This window comes from Solanum dulcamara, chromosome 9, assembly GCF_947179165.1.
Source record: "Solanum dulcamara chromosome 9, daSolDulc1.2, whole genome shotgun sequence".
NCBI classification, from domain to species: domain Eukaryota; kingdom Viridiplantae; phylum Streptophyta; class Magnoliopsida; order Solanales; family Solanaceae; genus Solanum; species Solanum dulcamara.
Window position 1 is genome coordinate 11,068,740 of NC_077245.1, and position 19,883 is coordinate 11,088,622.

General features: G+C 36.5%; 1 protein-coding gene across 2 annotated transcripts in view; it reads left to right on the forward strand.

Annotated features, from left to right (window-relative positions):
- LOC129902588 (uncharacterized aarF domain-containing protein kinase At1g71810, chloroplastic) overlaps positions 1-19,014 on the forward strand; it is a 19,882-nt gene extending 868 nt beyond the window's left edge. Inside the window, exons 3-21 of one of the 2 annotated variants that reach the window (XM_055977915.1) lie at positions 2,261-2,299; positions 3,014-3,184; positions 3,292-3,444; positions 3,619-3,654; positions 5,451-5,494; positions 6,801-6,891; positions 7,646-7,687; positions 7,772-7,880; positions 8,784-8,898; positions 8,986-9,035; positions 9,143-9,221; positions 10,791-10,841; positions 10,967-11,108; positions 11,767-11,811; positions 12,034-12,138; positions 12,263-12,304; positions 15,233-15,412; positions 17,969-18,085; positions 18,520-19,014. In XM_055977915.1, the coding sequence (XP_055833890.1) occupies positions 2,261-2,299; positions 3,014-3,184; positions 3,292-3,444; positions 3,619-3,654; positions 5,451-5,494; positions 6,801-6,891; positions 7,646-7,687; positions 7,772-7,880; positions 8,784-8,898; positions 8,986-9,035; positions 9,143-9,221; positions 10,791-10,841; positions 10,967-11,108; positions 11,767-11,811; positions 12,034-12,138; positions 12,263-12,304; positions 15,233-15,412; positions 17,969-18,085; positions 18,520-18,624 (1,716 nt within the window). In that variant the 3' untranslated portion in view covers positions 18,625-19,014. Of the gene's footprint in view, positions 1-2,260; positions 2,300-3,013; positions 3,185-3,291; positions 3,445-3,618; positions 3,655-5,450; positions 5,495-6,800; positions 6,892-7,645; positions 7,688-7,771; positions 7,881-8,783; positions 8,899-8,985; positions 9,036-9,142; positions 9,222-10,790; positions 10,842-10,966; positions 11,109-11,766; positions 11,812-12,033; positions 12,139-12,262; positions 12,305-15,232; positions 15,413-17,965; positions 18,086-18,519 lie in introns of both variants that reach the window. The other variant, XM_055977914.1, reaches the window with a different exon arrangement.
- Positions 19,015-19,883: the final 869 nt, after the last annotated feature.

The window sequence follows — 19,883 nt, forward strand, 5'->3', positions numbered from 1 at the left end:
AGTGTGTGTATATCATAGATAGACTTGGGTTTGGACTTGGGGCTTCAAATGTAGTACTTAAAAAATATGAAGACTCCTTACGTTAAAGTTTATTTTGGTGATCTTTTGGACAGTTAATTGGCAAAAGGACTACTGGTTCTGAAAGTGTACAAGATTTGAAACTATATTAAATGTTTATGACCTGCAAAAGAACGTTCTTCCACTTGCAAATTAGTCAATACAGATGACTGATAACAGGTTTGTTACATCCCAGGAACAGCATTGTTATCTATTCCCATAGTTAGGCAATCACATTCACTGTCTTGATAAAGTATTTATATGCCTCAAACCTTCTTTTTTTCTCCTTTCTTCTTTATTAGTTTCTAACCTTTTCTGCTACTAGAACTAGAAGCATATTTTTATTTGCATAAATATGAATTATCAGCTAAAACTTCTTTTCAGAGAAATTCCTAGGAATAGTATGCTCAATATGACAAGTTCTAAGTTTTGGCGTGGATAGTAGTGCAGTGACCTTATTTCCAACAAACTAGTCAAATTTCAAAAAAAAAACACCAGGCATCAGACTTTAGGGCTTTCATGCTAGTGATTCCAACAAATAATCATCTAAGACATTATTCCCCTGGACCATGCCCAGGCCATGGGCTAGACCATGTCATCCTTTCCAATAGGAACCTACCTATGCTAACAGCTACACTATGCATGTGAACATAAGGTCCTCCAAACATGTGCTACTTAATGAAGCTTTGAAACTAACCCAAGTAGCAATAGCTGAAATTAAATTCCTAGTCCTACATTTCACAATAAGCTTCCTGGGTAACCGAGTCCATACAAAAATAACATAAGAAATGATCAAAGGCATCAAGAGGAACATGTAGCATGGTGCAACTGAACTTAGCAATATGAATCAGCTCAGTACTGACATGCTGTCTCTTCGGTGGCACTGCTTTATTATGTCATGTTTGGTTACCAGCCATATTGTCCTGCCATACTGAGGCTTGCATGATCCCTACCTGCCTACATGATCCGCACAAAGTTCAAGCCTTGGTCTCTGAAAGATGGATGTGCGTGAGAGAATTCCTTCTTTCTCTACGATATCTTATGATATTTTATATACTACTTATTTAGCTAGTTACTTTATCCTTCCTTTTTTAGATGGGGGTGGGGGTGTTCATTCATAGTCAGGCTTACTTAAAGGGCTTGTAAATCATTCTACCTAATGAAAGGGTGGGAAAATTGCTGCATAGACAATTGCAAAGGAGTTTCATTTCTTTTTGCCTGTTGGATCCCTCCTTTCTTGACTTGGGAGGAATGAGTCGATGCCCTACTTGTATGACTTGTAAGTTCTGAGGTATCAGTCAGATCAGAGTTTATCTAACCTAAAAATGTTAATGCTTCATCCTCAAGCAAATATTGCTCAGATGTTCCACCAATATCTTGCTTCCAATCTTTTCCATTTTGAAATACAAGCACACATCGAATCACATTTTAGTGCTGGATGAGATTTGAAGATGCCATGTTGAAATGTGCTAAAATGAAAATCAATCTGAAATGAGAATATATGAACTTCGATAGAATTTTCGTACATGAATTATATTGGATAGTTCGGGTTTTTCTTAGAAGGAAAGATACCTGATCTTATTGAAAGTTTGGTTGTAGCAAGTCATGCTCTATATGTTAATTGTAGGAGGCTCTTTCTTGGGAATGATGTTTCTCTTTTATTATAAATAATAAATAAATTATTTTCTCTAAAACTTTACTTCCTTCTTCTCCATCGGGAAACATATCTTTCTTTTCAGTTAGTGAAAAATTCCTTCAATGCCATTTTTATTTTCTTATCTACTCTATTCTTCTGAGTTCTGAGCACATGTATTAGTAATTTATAGGTCTGTACTAAACATTTTTACTAGAATAATTTGAAGCACAAAGGTACAATTGGCTACCAGTTCTATTTGTATTATCTGAAAAGGAATGATTCAGGCTCGTCCTTTCCTGTCTCAAGACTTTGCTATTCTTTATTATTTACAGCAATATAATTCTCTGTTCTGACTGTTCTACAAGTTTCTTTTCCTGCAATTCTTCGTCTAGTTCCTCCTTTTTTCTACAGTTTTTTTTGATAACCATGGAGGCCAGGCCAGCTTGCAACCACAACTATTATTCTTACTTTTTTTCTTTTTTTAAAAACTTCTTGTGGAATCTTTGCTGAATAATTGTCAATATTATCCCTTTGCCATTGTGATGAATTCTAAAATACTTTTTGCAGGCTTATGTTAAAATTGCACAGGCTATCTCATCTCGACCAGTAAGTAAAGCTTCTTTCAGCTATTCAATTTTATGGATTCACTTCCACCCAACATTCAGTGAATTTCTGGGAAAACCTAAGGGAATTCTGTTTCCAATTGGATTTATTGATCTTGTAGAGGTATCTGGTATTGAATTATGTAGGACACAATAGGGAGCCTCTGCTTGTCATACGTTATATTTGTTACTCTCTGACTGATTTCTCTTTACAAAATTGGCATTAGCTCCCCTTTATTTTTCCTTTAGTGAATATTTCTCCACAAGTTTGAAAATGAGAAATTGTTAGCATTATTGCGGTAACATGCTGGATCATAGATTTATTTTGTATTTAGTTCTTTTTTGACTGGATGCGTGTGTGTTGGTTTCTGAAATTAAAAGCATCTAGGAAACATCTTTTAGAACCTGTAAAGAGAAAGAAAAAATAAAGAGCATTGCTTACAATTAACGTGTCTGCTAATTGTAACTGCTCGAAAATTAAAGGGATTCCAAAATTTTCATCCTAAATCTCATGAACCAGAATTTTGAGTATGTATCCAAAATGTTCATTCCCATGAACTGATTCATTTTATGCAACTAATTCATACTTCTTGTGAAATAGTGGGACAATAACTGCAAGTAGTCTATGCAAGGAGTAATTGTTTGACGTGCACACTCATTGTAGCATCCCATATTTCACTAAATCTAGTGATGTTAATCAGACTTAAATTTCTTCTAGGATTTGATTCCACCATCGTATTTGGATGAGCTATCTCTGTTGCAAGATCGGATAACACCTTTTTCCTCTGAAGTAGCTTTTGAAATTATAGAGAAGGAGCTTGGCATGCCAATAGATGTGATGTTCTCTGAGATCTCACCTGAGCCGGTCGCAGCAGCATCACTTGGACAGGTCTGTGAAGCAGCGGACTTCTGTTTCTTAATTTAAAATTAGTTGGACTCATTACTCTTACCAAAAGCCAAAGGTGAAAGAAACTAAATGTGAGTTCCATTTTTAAGGTCTATCAAGCTAGGCTTCGTTCTACTAGAGAAGTTGTTGCTGTGAAGGTGCAGAGACCTGGAGTTCGGTGTGCAATCTCCTTGGACATATTGATTTTACGTTATCTCGCAGGCTTAATAAAGAAGGCAGGAAAACTTAATACCGACCTTCAGGTACTATAATACAAGTAAATTCATTGCTGAGAGAGGAAAAATGAGATGGGATATGGAACACATAAATGGTTTAGGCTGCTCTGAAATTTAGTGTGCACAAGCATCCATTTCCAACATGACAAGACATATTTTTTGCAATTACTAGTTCTGAGCACATTTTTTCTGGATATACAGGCAGTTGTTGATGAGTGGGCCTCAAGTCTTTTTCGGGTATGCATTTATATCTTAATCTTCGTAGTAAAATCTCATATGTTTGTGGCTTTCCACATACTTGCTCTCCTACAAGATGATAATTGACATCAAAGTTGTGAAATCCCATTGGAAGAAGCCCTTTGGTGTGAATGAAATTGTTTCTGTTATCAACTAACTGGTCTAGTTTTATCTTTGGATTAAGGCATAGTTGATTAATTGTTGATTGTTGTCAACTATTTAATTTGATGTCGTCTACTTCAGTTCCTATCTGTGAATTTCAACATTTAGTGTTACTTATTGAGTCCTAGACTTAAAATGTGATCAACTGATCTATACTTTATTCTTTTTAGATTCATAACCTTTGTCATGCAAGATGAATTATTTGTTCCTTTATTATTCCATGATTAAGTTGAACAAATTTTGTGGGTTGGGAAACTGACAGAGCATAAGCTTTGGGACATTTTGACAAAGAACAGTTTCGGTCTATACATAGTAGATCTATTACAGGAGACTATATTTCTTTTGAAAGGTGAATGGGAATTTATAGCGAGAAAAGTAGGATCTCTACATCGATATTCATTTAATCAAGAGGATCAAAGAAAAATCTTTTTAAGAAGAAAGGAGTTCATACATAAATTACATAGAGATGCAAGATGTCCAGTCACAAGTATGACAATTGTTGGAGGAGATACCACAGGATTTCCCTTACACCACGGATTTCCTTGATTTTGTACTTGTTTATCTTAGTCGTGGATGAGTTAACTAATAGTATGAAGGATGAGGTTGCGTGGTGCATAATATATGTAGATGATGCAAATGTGTTAATTGATGAAAGTAGCAATAGAGTCGGCCAAAAGTTAGAACTATGGATAAGCACCGAGTCCAAGGTTTTTAGGTTAAGAAGTTAAATAGAGTATATGATCTGCTAGTTTGGCTTTCATAAAAAGAATGAAGATGTGAAATGATTGTGCATCCATATAAGATTGGAGAATCACATCTGACAAATATGCAAGTAGCACATAGAAAATAATATGAAGTCGCTTGTGATGTTTTTTCCATGTTCTGCATAGACCTACAGATGCACGGGTCCATAACCATGACATTCTGGCAGTTGAAGATGGGCAGCAAGTTAGACCTATTCACATGGAGAATAGTTATCTTGAATAACATAAAATATCTCGATATTAACGCAAATTTAGCTAAGAATAGAGCCAAACAGAAATAAGTTATCCATATAGGTGATACCAACTATAATTTTATCTCCAAAAAAATATGTAGGCGATACCAACTAGTAGTGATTAAACCAGTTATAGTGTGAGATTTAGAGAGCCCTAATTTTGCCTGTAAGGTAATCATTATGTCTCGAAATAAAATGGACATACATAGAAAAACATATAGAAAGAGGATTCATACAGCAGACCCCAACTAATTTAGGATTGGGGTGTTATTTCGTTGATGGATTGATTTAGTAGTCTGTAATCCAATTTTTGTGAGGTCATGCTGCACCCAAGAGTAATGGGGATGATGAGGGAAAACATCCACTTGAAGAGAGCTTAGAATAACATGTCAACATTCAACTACCTTTTCTACATGAACATTTAAGATACCTTTATGGTAAACCAGAAAATCTTTGACTAGTACTAGTCTGGTAGTTTGACCCTTTCAAATTGTCTTAATCTTTCATTTTAACTGAACATCCTCATAGATACATATATAGATATATAAAAATCAAAATTAGCAATAACTACTTTTAATAATAAGGAGGAATATTCTTAGTGCTTTATATTGAATACAGGTGGTCAAATTGAATGCAGGAGATGGACTACAAACAAGAAGCACGGAATGGAGTCAAATTTCGGTAAACATAATTGACCAGTCTGACTGCTTCCTCTATAAGATATCTGAAACCTGCATACCTTTAATCCAGTCTCCCTTAGAATGTGATGAGTGAGTTTTCACCTTTAAGAATCTTACCGATCAGAGATTAATCCCATGGTTAACAACAAGATAATTGATTCTCTCCAAGGTCTTTTACAGAATTTTCCATTGGGATTTTGAACTTTATAAAACTCAACTAGTTTTCATCATTAGTTGAATATCCTATATTTGTCAAATCTTTTTTTTTCCTTCTTATGAAACTGCAGCTAATTTGTAGCATTCTGTACTGGATTAACTATTGCAATCACTTTTGTTGATCTCATACGATCTCGTCAAAGCTTTGTAGTCAATGATCCTTCTTCTGAAATACTAGTCTAACAATTTTCAATTTTAAGCCTTTTCTCTTAAATTAATGTGAAGAACGTAGAAACCTTTCTTACAACAGTAAGATGTAACAAACATTTTGTTTATACATCTTATTCATTATTATGGATTATATTTTTGACCCTTACCCTTCTGCAAGTTGAGGGGAAAAGCCAAAAAAGAAAAGAAAGCTTTTTTGGTTAACGAGGTAATTAAGCAGCAGGTAGGGATAGAAGTATTTCTTCTAAGTTCTTTAATGAGACAATAAACAATACCAAACTGGGAAACTTTTGGAAAATGGGTAGAGAAGAGAGGAACGTAAGAAACTCCATCGACAAATCTTGCTTACGGATTTTCCTTTGTTTGGTTTTCTGATGCATCGAGACCAAGAGGAAATTCATTCCTTCTTCTTGCATGCAAGGGTACGCTGCTTTGGGATGTAATAAGAAGATGTCAAAAGGGTGAACCAATATATTATAAAAATGAGAGAAAGGAAAATTCGCTTAAGTATTTGAACAAATATAATGAAATGAACATATAAAGGTATGTGATCTCAATCTGATGTAACCTGCACAATTATTTAGGATCAGGTCCATCATGAATGTCCACTTATTGGATGTGGCAATATGGTAAGCTGCTCTACAACTATCAAATGCCTGTGTCAATAGAAAGTTCCCATGCACCATGTTATTTTAGTTGATTATCATAGTTCGTACCATTCTCATCTTTCCAACAATTACAAAAATTTCATAATTTCCAGCTAGGCTGATCATGCATGCTTCATAGTTCATATTACATCATTAGTGTTAGATTGTATGCTACTCTTTAATTTGTGATTGCACATTCATGAATCTACTAAGATAATAGGGAAAAATCTTATTAAATTCGCATATGATCTAAACTTTTCATAATTGCATGGGCAGGCAATTGTACGGTTCAATACAGGATGTTGTGGTTCCTGAAATGAATTTGGCACAGACAACCCGGAAAGTGCTCACTATGCAGTGGCTAGAGGTAAAAACGCCATATCAGGAGCTAAAACTTTCAGTCAAGTGATAACTACATTCTGTGAGCTTTTGTTAGTCTGTGATAAGTTATGTTAGACGTTCTGTTATCTTTCAGCTAGCATTCTTCCACATAGATATCTAAGTCAACAAAGATAGGATTAGTTAAAATGCTGAATTAAAACAAAAATGATATCTGGAGATTTTCCTACTGAAAGGTAATAATTGAGAACATTTGGTCTCTTTCTTATCCTTGCTCCTCTGATTGAAATATGTCTTTTTGTGATTCCTGTTGGCTTTCTGACAATCCTTGACATCATTCCCTGCGGATATAGAAAAAAGGTTACTTGATTGAGTGTTTCTCTCGAGTCACATATTCACTAATTGATACACATTACCTACTGGCTGGGAGGAGACAAGCAACAAGGCATGATTAAATAGTTACATCCAAAGAGGTTTAAATTACACTAAATGTTGACTTGGTAAGACGTCTGAGAATCTTTTCTTTTCCTCGAAGAATTTCCTCTTTGTCATTATTGGTTTCGTTATATTGAGACATTTCAGATTTGAATACAGTAGCTCCTAGAGGTAACATGTTCTCATTGGGTTCACTGACTGATGTATTCACTCAGCAATGTGGAGAATGTCAAGAATCTTCTTTTTAGTTTGATGAGGGGAATATTTTATAAACTAGTGTATGTTGTCTCCTAATGTTATGAAGCGTAGACATCTTGCTCATTTTACTACACCTTTCTCTTGGCTAGGGGCAAAAGCTGGCTGGGGTCAAGGATCTTTATTTGGTTGAGGTCAAGTCGTGAAACTCATTTTCCTCAATGTTTGTATGTTGTTCCACTTTGAACCGTACTTTAAAGTGAAATTGATGTTCACAGGTAGGGGTTTATTGCTCATTCAATCAACTTCTAGAGTATGGATTCTATCATGCAGATCCACATCCCGGAAACCTTCTTCGTACGTATGATGGGAAGCTAGCCTACTTAGGTACTTCATTGAATTTAGTTTCTAGTCTTATGCATGTAGGATGTGGGATATTAACTAAATATATCATGCTGATTGTCTTTTTTATATGCTACTTCTCTAAATATATGCTGGTTACCTTATGTACTTGCTACTTTTCTAATATATGATGGTAGCCTTTTGTTTTTCTATTTTTCCTTTTTCTCACTCACTCTAGCATTGGTTGCCTTTTTCTTAAGGAGAAGGTTAAAACATCTACTTTGTTTATTATCATTAGCTATCCTTAAATGCTGGTTTTAGATACTGTTTAATAGCTCACAAAATGAAAATGCTGCTGGGAACTCTTGGTAACTACCTTCCTGGAAACTCAAAGTAGTTTATTGAATATCTTATGAAGTGTACACATGAAACTGGTTGTTAGTGATGCTAGATGACAAACATGTCTGGGTTGATTTTGGTTGTTCCTCATGTTCCTTGTAATTCTATTTGTTAGAGTTATAATCTCACATCGTTTAAGTGTCTGGGATTTAGTCTCCTTATATCTTCTTTGGATAATCCTCATCATTTGAGCTAGCTTTTGGTATTTAATTAAACTAAAGGTTATTCTTAGCATAGTATTAGAGCCAAATCTATTGGTGATGTTGGGCTATCCAATGTTGAGCTACCCAAGTTATAATACCCCACGCTCCAGATGTATGGTCGGAGGGAGAGGAGGGTTAGAATTCCACATTGATTAAGTGTGTTGGTTGTAATCTCCTTATATGGTCTTGGAAAATACTCACCACTTGATCTAGCTTTGGGTTGAGTTGACCCAAGGTCCATTTTCTTAACAGTTGGTCGTGTGGAATTTGAATACTTTATCCCAATTACCTTACCTTTAGATACCTATCATCAATTCGTTTTACTTAAACTTTCTCTTAATCCCAGATTTCGGAATGATGGGTGAATTCAAACAAGAATATCGTGATGGTTTCATTGAAGCATGTCTCCATCTAGTGAATCGTGATTACAGTGCATTGGCCAAGGATTTTGTCACTCTTGGGTATTATTAATATCTTCACTACTCAATGAGAGGTCACTTCGTGATATTAGAAAATTGCTTAGTGTTGATACATATATCCATTGACAGGCTTATTCCGCCCACAAGTGACAAAGCTGCTGTTACAGAAGCTCTAACAGGTTTTATCCTTTATATGGACATTTATTAGCTATACAGTTAAATTCTAGACCTTAGAAAGTGATCTATTTGTTGGATTCTTCTTCACTGACATGAACTCCCCCTTTAGGTGTTTTTCGGGAAGCTGTAGCCAAAGGAGTCCAGAATGTAAGTTTTGGGGATCTTCTCGGAGAATTGGGATTTACCATGTAAGCGCTTTTCATGATTTCTTCTTTTGATTGAAATTGAATATATATTTTGTTTCCTGCATTACCTTCTATTATGTGATGTAATTTGGGCATATTTCACTTATGCTTAAATCATATCTATCTTCTAAATTGGTACAGAAGATGTATATTTTATGGAGTTTGTTATGATGAGGATAAGCCCAGAGAGGGGGGACTTCTCTAAATAAAAATATAAGAAGGAAGAAACATATTTGAACGATGTGTCTTTATAAGGCATTGATCCTAGTCTAATTCACCGAACATTATCTTATTGGTCAACCTTGATCTGGGATGATCTGATAGATTACAGAGCTACTAACATTGTGCTTGTACCACCAAAATCTGAAGAGAGAGTAGAGTTTGCCTGAACGCTTAATGAAAGAGGAGGAACTAGTGAATAATGATAAACAGAATTAGAATTCCATTTGATGCTTATACTCCTCCTTACATTAAATGTATGAAGACTGTATCATAAAAGTTTCATTTATGTAAAGTGATGTCATAATAGATTTTTAGTGGTAATTTTTATATTATTCCATTGCTAATGCATATCCACATTAAGAAACCATCCTAGTTAACCTTAATGGCTCTTTTGATTATTGAAGTATGCAAGGCTTTAACAGCATATGTTGACACTCTTCTTGGTAGATGAATTATGACCACCACTTTCAGTAATCATCCAGAGAAAAAGCAATATCTTGGATAGATAGTTTATAATGTGATGAATAAAGTACTTTGACAAAGAAAAAAAAATCTTTTCTGAAAATGCCACCAAAGGGTTGGGCTATCGGTTTGAAAAGTTGGAGCGACACCTTGGGAAATTCAGCAGAGGCAAAATTAGTGAATTCTTCTCATTTGCCTAAGCTTTGAGAAGAGTTTAACTGGTGAGATATAGCAGGTATGGTGGATTAATTGAGTGCACACAAGAAGGCTGGGACACCGCTGTTAAAAAGAGTTACTTTGTGAAGTAATGCTTGGTCCACTGTCTAGAAGGTCATTCAACTGGGACTTTGCTTTCTTTTGCTAATGCCATGCATCATCCCACCAATTGCAGAATCAGATTTGTTTAACTTTTATCCCAGTCTGATGCTTATCTAGAATCTTTGTGGTCTCATTATCGTCTTCATTTTGATGTATGGGTATGCAAAGAGTTTGAGGGCATAGAAATAGTCTTCTTGTTCAAACTATTGATCAACTTTCCAAATAAGTAGTACTAAAGGTTTAGGTCATTGCTGTGACCAGATGAAGTGGTGATGGCCTTCAATTATCTCTGGAAACCAAAGTATTACCATGGGGAGTTGTGCGCATGTTGCACGTTAAAATCTGGGAAACCTTAGCACTCATGTTGAAATCACTGATGATTATGTTTAGAGTCTTTGTTGTCTAGATAATGCTTTAGCAGATATATGGTTTTTCTTATGATGACACTAAATGCTAGATCAGTCATTTATTTTTTGCAACACTCTTTGATCTTTTTTTAATTGTTATTAAGATTATTATGATTATGATTTGTACTTTTCTGATAAGTTTTGCAAAACTCTTTGATTACAGGTACAAATTTAAGTTTCAAATACCTTCATATTTCTCTCTTGTCATCCGAAGGTAATTGTGCATGAAAAGTTCCTCAACAAAAAGAATTAGTAGGGATTAGTTTGTTTTGTATTTGCTTGATCTCGTTTATTTTGTTGGTGGCTGATGTTTTTCACTGGTAATTTTGATACATCTAGCCTTGCTGTGTTGGAGGGCATTGCTATTGGCATCAACCCAGAATACAAAGTTCTGGGCAGTACATACCCATGGATCGCTAGAAAAGTACTGACTGACAGCTCACCAAAACTGAAAGCTTCTTTAAGAGCACTTCTTTATAAGGTATACACAAATGATGTCTCTCATTCTCTTTCCTAGCAACCAGTCGCAGCTTTCCCCTTGCTGAAGCAACTTGATAGACCTCTTACTAGTTCAGTTTTCTGACCTCCATTCTGATTTTTGGTGCCACAGACGAACCACTAACAATTATTTTTCCTAGAGGATGAAAAAGTTACAAATCTTTACTAGTCGTATTCATGAGTTCAAATGATTTAAGTGGAAATGAATCTTCAAGTATGTCACACTTGTGCTTTGTCCACAAAAAGGAACTATTTCTCCTTCGGTGTGTTACAGGAACAGGGGATTATTTTAAATATTCAAAATAATGTGCAATGGGCTAGGTTTCCATCTTGTATAGATGTAGCCATGCTGGCAATGACTTTCTTTGCTCTCCTTTTTCTTTGTCGTTGTCGTTATTAAACATAGAACTTGGTACAAACTTGATTCCAACTAACTATGAATACTTTGAAGGGGCTTTCTTCTGAAAAGGAAATTAAAGACTAATTTATTAACCGTTAGGTAGAGAAATATCAAGCTTGAAGCCTGAAACAGTAGACAGAAGTTTTACTGGCTGCCGATGCTATTTACTTAAAAATTGATAATTTCAAGTCCAACTGTTTATGTGCTCATGATATACTCTAAGTCCATACTTTGATTATAGGATGGTCAGTTCAGGATTGATCGACTAGAGTCTCTCTTATCAGAGGTAAGCTTTTTCATATGTTTGTACGTATCACTTTTATATTTCGTAAGCATATACCTGACAGTTACAGAGTGAAAGTTAGAAGTCGCAGCTGAATTCTTGTTTTTCTTGATATTCGAGTTACATATGAGAAAAATGGAAAATTTTAAGTACTTCAATGTTTTTCCATATTAGTTTTTTGTTTCTGATATACAAGCGTAGATCCTGAGTCTCTCTTCATAACAGTCCCTCCGTGCCAAGACAGAAAGAACTCTGATAGAGAATCAAAATGGTGGGACTGACTCGAAGGTCGTTATCAAGCAAATTCTTTCCTTTACACTGGATGATAAGGTATTCTATCTCAGAAAATATCACACTATTAAACACACCAGAGGCTGGATACCCCCAGGAAAAAGGGAAGGAAAGAAAGAAAAAAATACACACACTACTTATCAATTCATTTGTTTATCTTCAGGGTTCCTTTGTCAGAGAAATTCTGCTTGAGGAATTTGCTAAGGTATGGACTCGTGTTTTAATATTTCAAAAATGCAAGCAAACTTCTTATGAATTCTCAGCATCTTCTTTTGACTAAATTCAAACAGGTGATGAATACTATAAATCTATAATTGCTCAACTCTTTAGGAAGTTTCAGTTTCATAATGTTTCAGTCAATTTTTTCGAATTCATTGGATTATAATGAAGACTAACTGGTTTGCATCATCAGCACTAGTAACTGGTTGGTGTTTCTAATTCAGATATTATTGACAATTGGATATTATCGTCTTTTATCTATAAGAAGGCGAAGACGGAAGCGAAGTCGGTGGTCACCAGTGCTAAGACGACAACTTTTGAACACCTATATGTCGAGTTAGGGGAAAAAGGTGAGGATAAGAGATTGTATAGGCTCGCCAAAGCGAGAGAGAAAAGCCCGTGGCTTGGATCTAGTAAAGTCCATCAAGGACGAGGAAGGTGAAGTGTTAGTAGATTATCAAGCAAAGGTGGCAATCTTACTTCCACAAACTCTTAAATGAAAAAAGAGACGGAGACATTGTACTGGGTGATTTGGCGCACTCTCATAGTCTTCGGGACTTTGGGTACTTTGGGTACTGTAGGTGTTTTAGGGTTGAGGAGGTTACACGTTCTATTAGCAGGATGAGGAAGGGGAGAGCGACCGGGCCCGATGAGATTCCGGTAGACTTTTGGAAGAGCATTGACAAGGCAGGTTTGGAGTGGTTGACTAGGTTGTTTATCGTTATTTTGAAGACAGCTAAGATGCCCGATGAATGGATGTGGAGTACTATGGTCCCATTGTACAAGAACAAGGGTGATATCCAAAACTGTAATAATTACAGGGGTATCAAATTGCTAAGCCACACTATGAAGATATGGGGGAGAGTGGTGGAGTTGAGGGTGCGGAGAGGAGTGTCAATCTCAGAGAATCAGTTCGGATTCATGTCGGGGCGGTTGACTACTGAAGCAATCCATCTTATGCGGAGACTGGTGGAGAAATTTAGAGAAAGAAAAAGGGATCTTCATATGGTGTTCATTGATCTTGAAAAAGTTTTGCTTTCGCTATCGACTGGCCGTCCTGTTAGCAGTGCTATACTAGATTGGCACCTTCATATGGTATTCATTGATCTTGAAAAGTCTTATGACAAAGTTCCGAGGGATGTTCTCTAGAGGTGTCTGGAGGCTAAAGGTGTTCCAATGGTGTATATTAGGGCGATAAAGGACATGTATAATGGAGCCAAGACTCGGATTAGGACGGTGGGAGGTGACTCAGAGCATTTTCCTGTTGAGATGAGTCTACATTAAGGATCTGTACTGAGTCCTTTTCTTTTTGTCTTGGTGATGGATGAGCTGGCACGGTTTATTCAGGAGGAGGTTCCATGATGTATTCTTTTTGCGGACGACATAGTTTTGATTGATGAGACTCAGGACAGAGTTAATGATAGGTTGGAGGTTTGGAGACAAGCTCTGGAGTCCAAAGGGTTCAAATTGAGCATGACCAAAATTGAATATTTTGAGTGCAAATTCAGTGTTGCGATGATAAAGAGGGCATGGAAGTGAGGCTTGCCACTCAACCTATCCCCAAGACAGAAAGCTTTAAATATCTTGGATCCATCATCTAGAGCAGTGCGGACATCGACGAGGATGTCACGCATCACATTGGGGCAGCGTGGATGAAATGAAGGTTTGCCTCTGGATTCCTGTGTGATAAGAAGGTGTCACTTAAACTTAAAGGTAAGTTCTATAGAATGGTGGTTAGACCAGCATTATTATACGAAGTGGAGTGGTGGCCAGTAAAGAATTCTCATGCTCAGAAGATGCATGTTGCGGAGATGAGGATGCTGAGATAGATGTGTGGACACACTAGGAGTGATAAGATTAGGAATGAGGTCATTCGGGAGAAGGTGGAGTGGCCTCTGTGGCAGACAAGATGAGAGAAGCGAGACTGAGATGGTTTGGACATAGAGGAGGGGCAGGCCCCAGTTAGGAGGTGCGGGTGGTTGGATTTGGAGGTTATGCGGAGGGGTAGGAATAGATCGAAAAAGTATTGGGGAGAGATGATTAGACAAGATATGACGTTACTCTATATCACCGAGGACATGACCTTAGATAGAAAGGAGTGGAGGTCGCAGATTAGGGTAGAAGGCTAGTAGGGATAGAATGGTGTCTTGCCTTTTGTCGGCTTAGGGTTTGTCGTAGGTCTAGGCGTGCCATTATAGTTGTGTTGTTATTGCCTTTAATTATCACATTACTTTGCTATCGTTATTGTTCTTGTCTTGTAAAATTTGCTTCGCTTTTCGTTTTTCTTGCCATTATGCTATATATATTGTTTTTCTCTCTTACTTGGGGTTGTGACTTTTGAGCCGAGGGTCTTTCGGTAAGGTCTGCGTACATCCTACCCTCCCCAGACTCCACTTGTGGAATTTCACTGGGTATGTTGTTGTTGTTGTAGTATTCTCATCTTTATTCCTTGCCAAATAAATATAGTTCCGGGGGAAGTACTAGACATAAATAGATAACCGAAAGATGAAGAGAGGTTTTGCTATCATACTGGTGATTAGTGGATGGTAATGCATCTGACAATGCAAGACCCAATATCTTTTTGAAAGTTAGAAACTGCTTAACGACTGAATATGACATGGAAACTAGAAATATCATGTGTAGTTCCAGAAATCAGTGCTTTTGATGTTTGAGTATGCCTTCAGCAGTTTGATGTGATATTTCCATAGATGGTAATGCGAGTAATCTAAGAAACTCAAATTGGTGAATTGCCACTTCACTTTTGATGTTTTGAGAAGTGGCTAACGTAATTCTTTTTCTGTGTTTGTTGAGTTTCTGCTGGTCTATCCAAACTTTCCAAAAAGCCTACTCGGTCACTGTCATTTAAGTCATCTGCTGGTTGTATTTGGAATTTACTCTTTATCCCAATTTACAGGGTATGGTTGCACTTGGTGTTGCCACTATCGATTCAGTAACAAATGCAGTTGCAACTACGTTACCTTTCTCTCCCTCCCGGCCATCTTCAATGACTGATGAAGATATTACTAATCTTAGAAATTTGCAACGTCTATTACTGTTGATATCAGGGCTCAGAGAGAACGAGAAACCCAGCATGGTAAGAGAATCTTGCTAATAAAAACGGATGCATGTAAAACCAGCATGGTGTTACATTGCTCCTCCAATATGGAAAAATATTTTTAGAAAAGTGTTTATGTGGATTTGCATGCACGTCAATATTTACCCTGTTTTCCACTTTTGATATTAGAGAAGGACTATCCACAGTTTACTCCCATAACATGCATGTATTCTCAAAGGAAAAACATTCAGATACATGAACAACTAAGATATTGGAGCTTGGGGACACCAGAGAAAGCATCAGTTTAATGATTAGAATCCAGTATCTTATTTCCATTAACTTCTTGTCACATATTTTACATGTCTTTCAGAATGCCATAGTTTTATTGTAGTTCTTGTTTTTGATATGTAGCATTGTTTATTATTGTTTTCAATAATCTGTCCTAGTATGTTGTTTATTGATTATCGCACTATTTTGAGCAATTGATATTCTACACGACCTTAGAATAGCTTATCTTTATGTTTACCTTAGTGAACCAAGTTGTCTAACGTGTTTCAACTGAAGAGGTAAAAGTAAAGTAAGAATACAATAGTTAATGTGGAAACACCCGGCTCAAAAGGTGTAAAAACCAAAACCTATTCCACAACAGGAATTTTCTCCCAACTTCACTAAATGAAAACGAGCCTTACCACAAAAACGATTACAACTATGTAAAATAAGGAAAAATAAATTAAACCTTATGCTAGCACACACCTCCCAAGGTATGTGCTCCCAAATCTTCGAGTTTCCCACAACTTGAAGACTATATCTCTACTTCAGTTTATAACTCACTGAACTATCAATACATCAAATCAGAAACCAAAGAAAAACTTCATAGAGCATAAACTCTATAAAAGGACCAGGTTCTTCAATGAGTTACTTCAAGGTTCAGCATCACCTTCGAAAAGCCAATATACCAATTGCCTTTTTGCTATGTGAGTGCTTAAGTCTTCAGAGACTCTTCCCTTCTATTTAAGCACTACCGCCACAGAGTTTCATTTCACACAGACTCCTAGTTGAAAACAAACTTTGTTGCTCTTTAGTTCTACTTTGAGTTGGACTCCTCCTTCCAACAAACTTCTCTCTTTATCAGTGTTGTTGTTGGACTCGAACTCCTTCAGGTTTGACTTATTTAGTTTCACCTTTAGTCACAGTTATCCATTCCTAGATTTCTGCTCTTCTGTCTGCATTGATTTCATACGCCAGACTTGAAAGTATACTCATTCATTTCATTGTTCCTCTAGAACATGCTGAATGACATGTTTCATCTTTTATCATCATTCATCACAACTCCATGAATCCTAACAAATTCCCCCTTTTTGATGATGACAGACAATTAGTTGATTATGGCAGCTATACCTATAGACAAATAAGCATTACAACACTAAGATGAAACAGGTTAGACAGTGGGTTATAAATTTTGCACAACTCAATCTTCCCCCTTATGGCATCATCGAAAACATGAACGGATAGATTCAAGTGCCAAAGAAGTCGTCACAATCAATTCAAGGCCTGTAAGGCAATCACCTAGACAACAAAAACAACACTTATAATCAACATAAAAGAGTATTAAAGTGAACAAGAGCAGGACAACTTGACAAAGAAAAGATCATTTCATATAACAAGATATAGTTCCATAACAAACAACCATAAACCTGACTACAACAAGTTGTATCAGAGCCAAGGTCATGGGTTCGATTCCCAAGAGCAACATGTTGCATGAGGCAGGTATTGAGAGGGGGATTTCTCAATACCTGGGGGATTGCTGGGTAATGCCAACATCCTGCCTATGGCAAGGCCCACGAGGGGCTAGGGTGGCCTGGGTCGGAGTCATGATCGAACAGGGCATTTGCGTGGTGGACTTAGTTAAGAAATAAAGTTACGCCTTTGCTATCAGCTATAATTTTTGGCATAATGGTAAGAACTTGATCCTAACATCTTTGCTCCCTTTTGGTAGACTTTGCAATTTCCTTGTTACATAGTGTATTTTCTTCACCGTCTCCTTCTTCACTTGAGCCAAGGGTCTTTCGGAAACAACCTCTCTATCTCCACGAGGGTCGAGGTAGTGATAAGGTCTGCGTACATTCTACCCTCCCCAAACTCCACGTGGGATCTTACTAGGTATGTTGGTGACGTTTCAGAATGCCATAGTTTCTTTGCAAATATTTATGTGACCCCTTAAATACCAGTTGCTTCCCTTGCTTAGTATTATGACAACACTCTTTGTGTCTTAGTTAGCTGCTGAAAATCATACTTATTCCGTGATGCATGCTAGAATATAGGTGGAAAGATTTTCCTCTCCAGCTGAGAATTTCACTTCACATATCACCAATTCTGGTCTCTAAGCTCCTAGGCTAGTTACTTATTCCGTAAATGGATAATCTCAAAGTTACTGAACTATGTTATATTTAAATCTTGTGCATGTATAATACTTGTTTAACCTATGGATACCCCATTATTGATCATTAATGCAGTGCCATATTGATGTTTATTGTTATTGCACTATTACTTGATATGTTAGTGAAATGTGGACTCCTAACTTATTCTTTCTAGAAGGTTAATGGAGTTAGCACATCCAACGAGCAGATAATATCTTTGAATGGAGCACCTGTATCCCTTCAGCAATTTGAAGCTGTCCAAGAATTTCTACCCCTTCTTTCAGTTCTACCTGAGGTAAGGCTCGAGAGATTTATTATCTCCATGAATACAAACAAACCAATTTTATAACTGGCCGCATCTGTATGATAGTAATGACAGAGAGTGTCTCCGTAATTCTAATCCAGTCTTTTGGCTGGTGTTTATAATGAAAAAATGTTTCATTACTTTTTGAAAGGTGGAAGTTGTCATGTGGGCTTAACTGCGTAGGTAGGCCCAGAAAATTGCGCACAAGGCACACCCCTTTTTGACCTAAAAGTCAAACATTATTTACCAATCTCATTTTCAGTTCAACTGCCTTTGACAGCAAATGGTAAATTGTGCCAAATGGCTAATAGATGGTTTTCGGAGAGCAGCATGCGACTCACTTTGTTATAACTAAAATTAAAGGCACTTATGCGAAGCCTATTATAGCTTTTATATGTTTACTAATGGATGAATATATTTTGCAGCTTCCACAAGAAATGCGACAACAGTTACTTCGCTTGCCTGCTGATTTCGCTGGAAAACTGGCTTCCCGAGTCGCTGCAAGGACGCTAAAGAGGGTATTCTTGTGAAATATTTCAGCTTATCATGGAAAAAGCAAGACATTCGATATTGGTCCTCTTCAAAGAGCTTTTTGGTTTGTGGGGGTGTGCATTGATCTAATCAAACTGGCCAGTCCTGAATGAAGAGATCTTAGTTGATTTTATCTTAAAAGGCGGAGAAGCTCAGTCCCCCGAACCTATGCAGTTGCAAGAAATGCAGAAGTCTAAAGATATATATGTAGTATAAATATAGCATATATGAAGGCAAAATGTTGTAATTCTCCTATTACAATACACTGCTGATACCTGTCAAAATTTGCACTGCTGATTTTTTTTTTCCTTATACCATTTGAGTCAAGTGTACAAAATTTGCTACTCCATATAATGTAAAAATACAAATAAGATATCTTGGTTACACAATGTAAGTCTTTCTCATAGAAAATTCTTCTTTATATTCATATTTTTGCTACGTAAAGGTGTTGAACTAGCTCAAATGCGCCATTTGCCTGACTGGGAAAGGGAAGAGATTATCTTCCACTAGGAATATAGCTTTGGCCTGGCTGATTATTTTGCTTGATGATGCATACACTGAGGCCGATGGCATTGGCCGGACTTTTGTTGCTAGATATTTGATGAAAACACCATATATGAACAAAATTAGGTGTAGCACTTTAGTAGCCAGAAATGGTAATTGTCTTTTTATTTTTTATAACATACCCAATATAATTCCACGGGCAAACTCTGGAGAGGGTAAGATGTAAACAGACCTTATCCCTATCTTTGTGCGGTAGAGAGGCTATTTATGATAAACCCTCAACTCAAAATAACTTTTTCTATTCCCAGGAAATAAACGGACTAAATCCACCGTCAATTGCTATTGGTAAAGGCGATCATATATTTGCTTAACGCACAACAGGTCAATTTCATCCATCACCAGGGAAATCTACACAAAGCATACAATGAAGCATGAAACACAAATTTCTGTCTGGACACTCTTGGATTTATCGTACTACTCTTCATTCAAGAAAATTTACCACAAGAAATTGAACTTTCCAAAAAAAAAAAATTGAGTTAAACAGGTCAAAATTAAATTTTATTTGCGCAGTCATACTCATAATAATTTATAGGTCTATGAGAAATTAGAAATTAAATAAAAGAGTAATGTAGGCTGTAGGTGGCAACTTTTTGCAGTCCATGTTGGTCATACAACTTATAGCGATAAATGATACTACATAATTATTATTCGTCTTAGGACTCATTTTCATAGTCATAAAGATGGAGAAAATCAA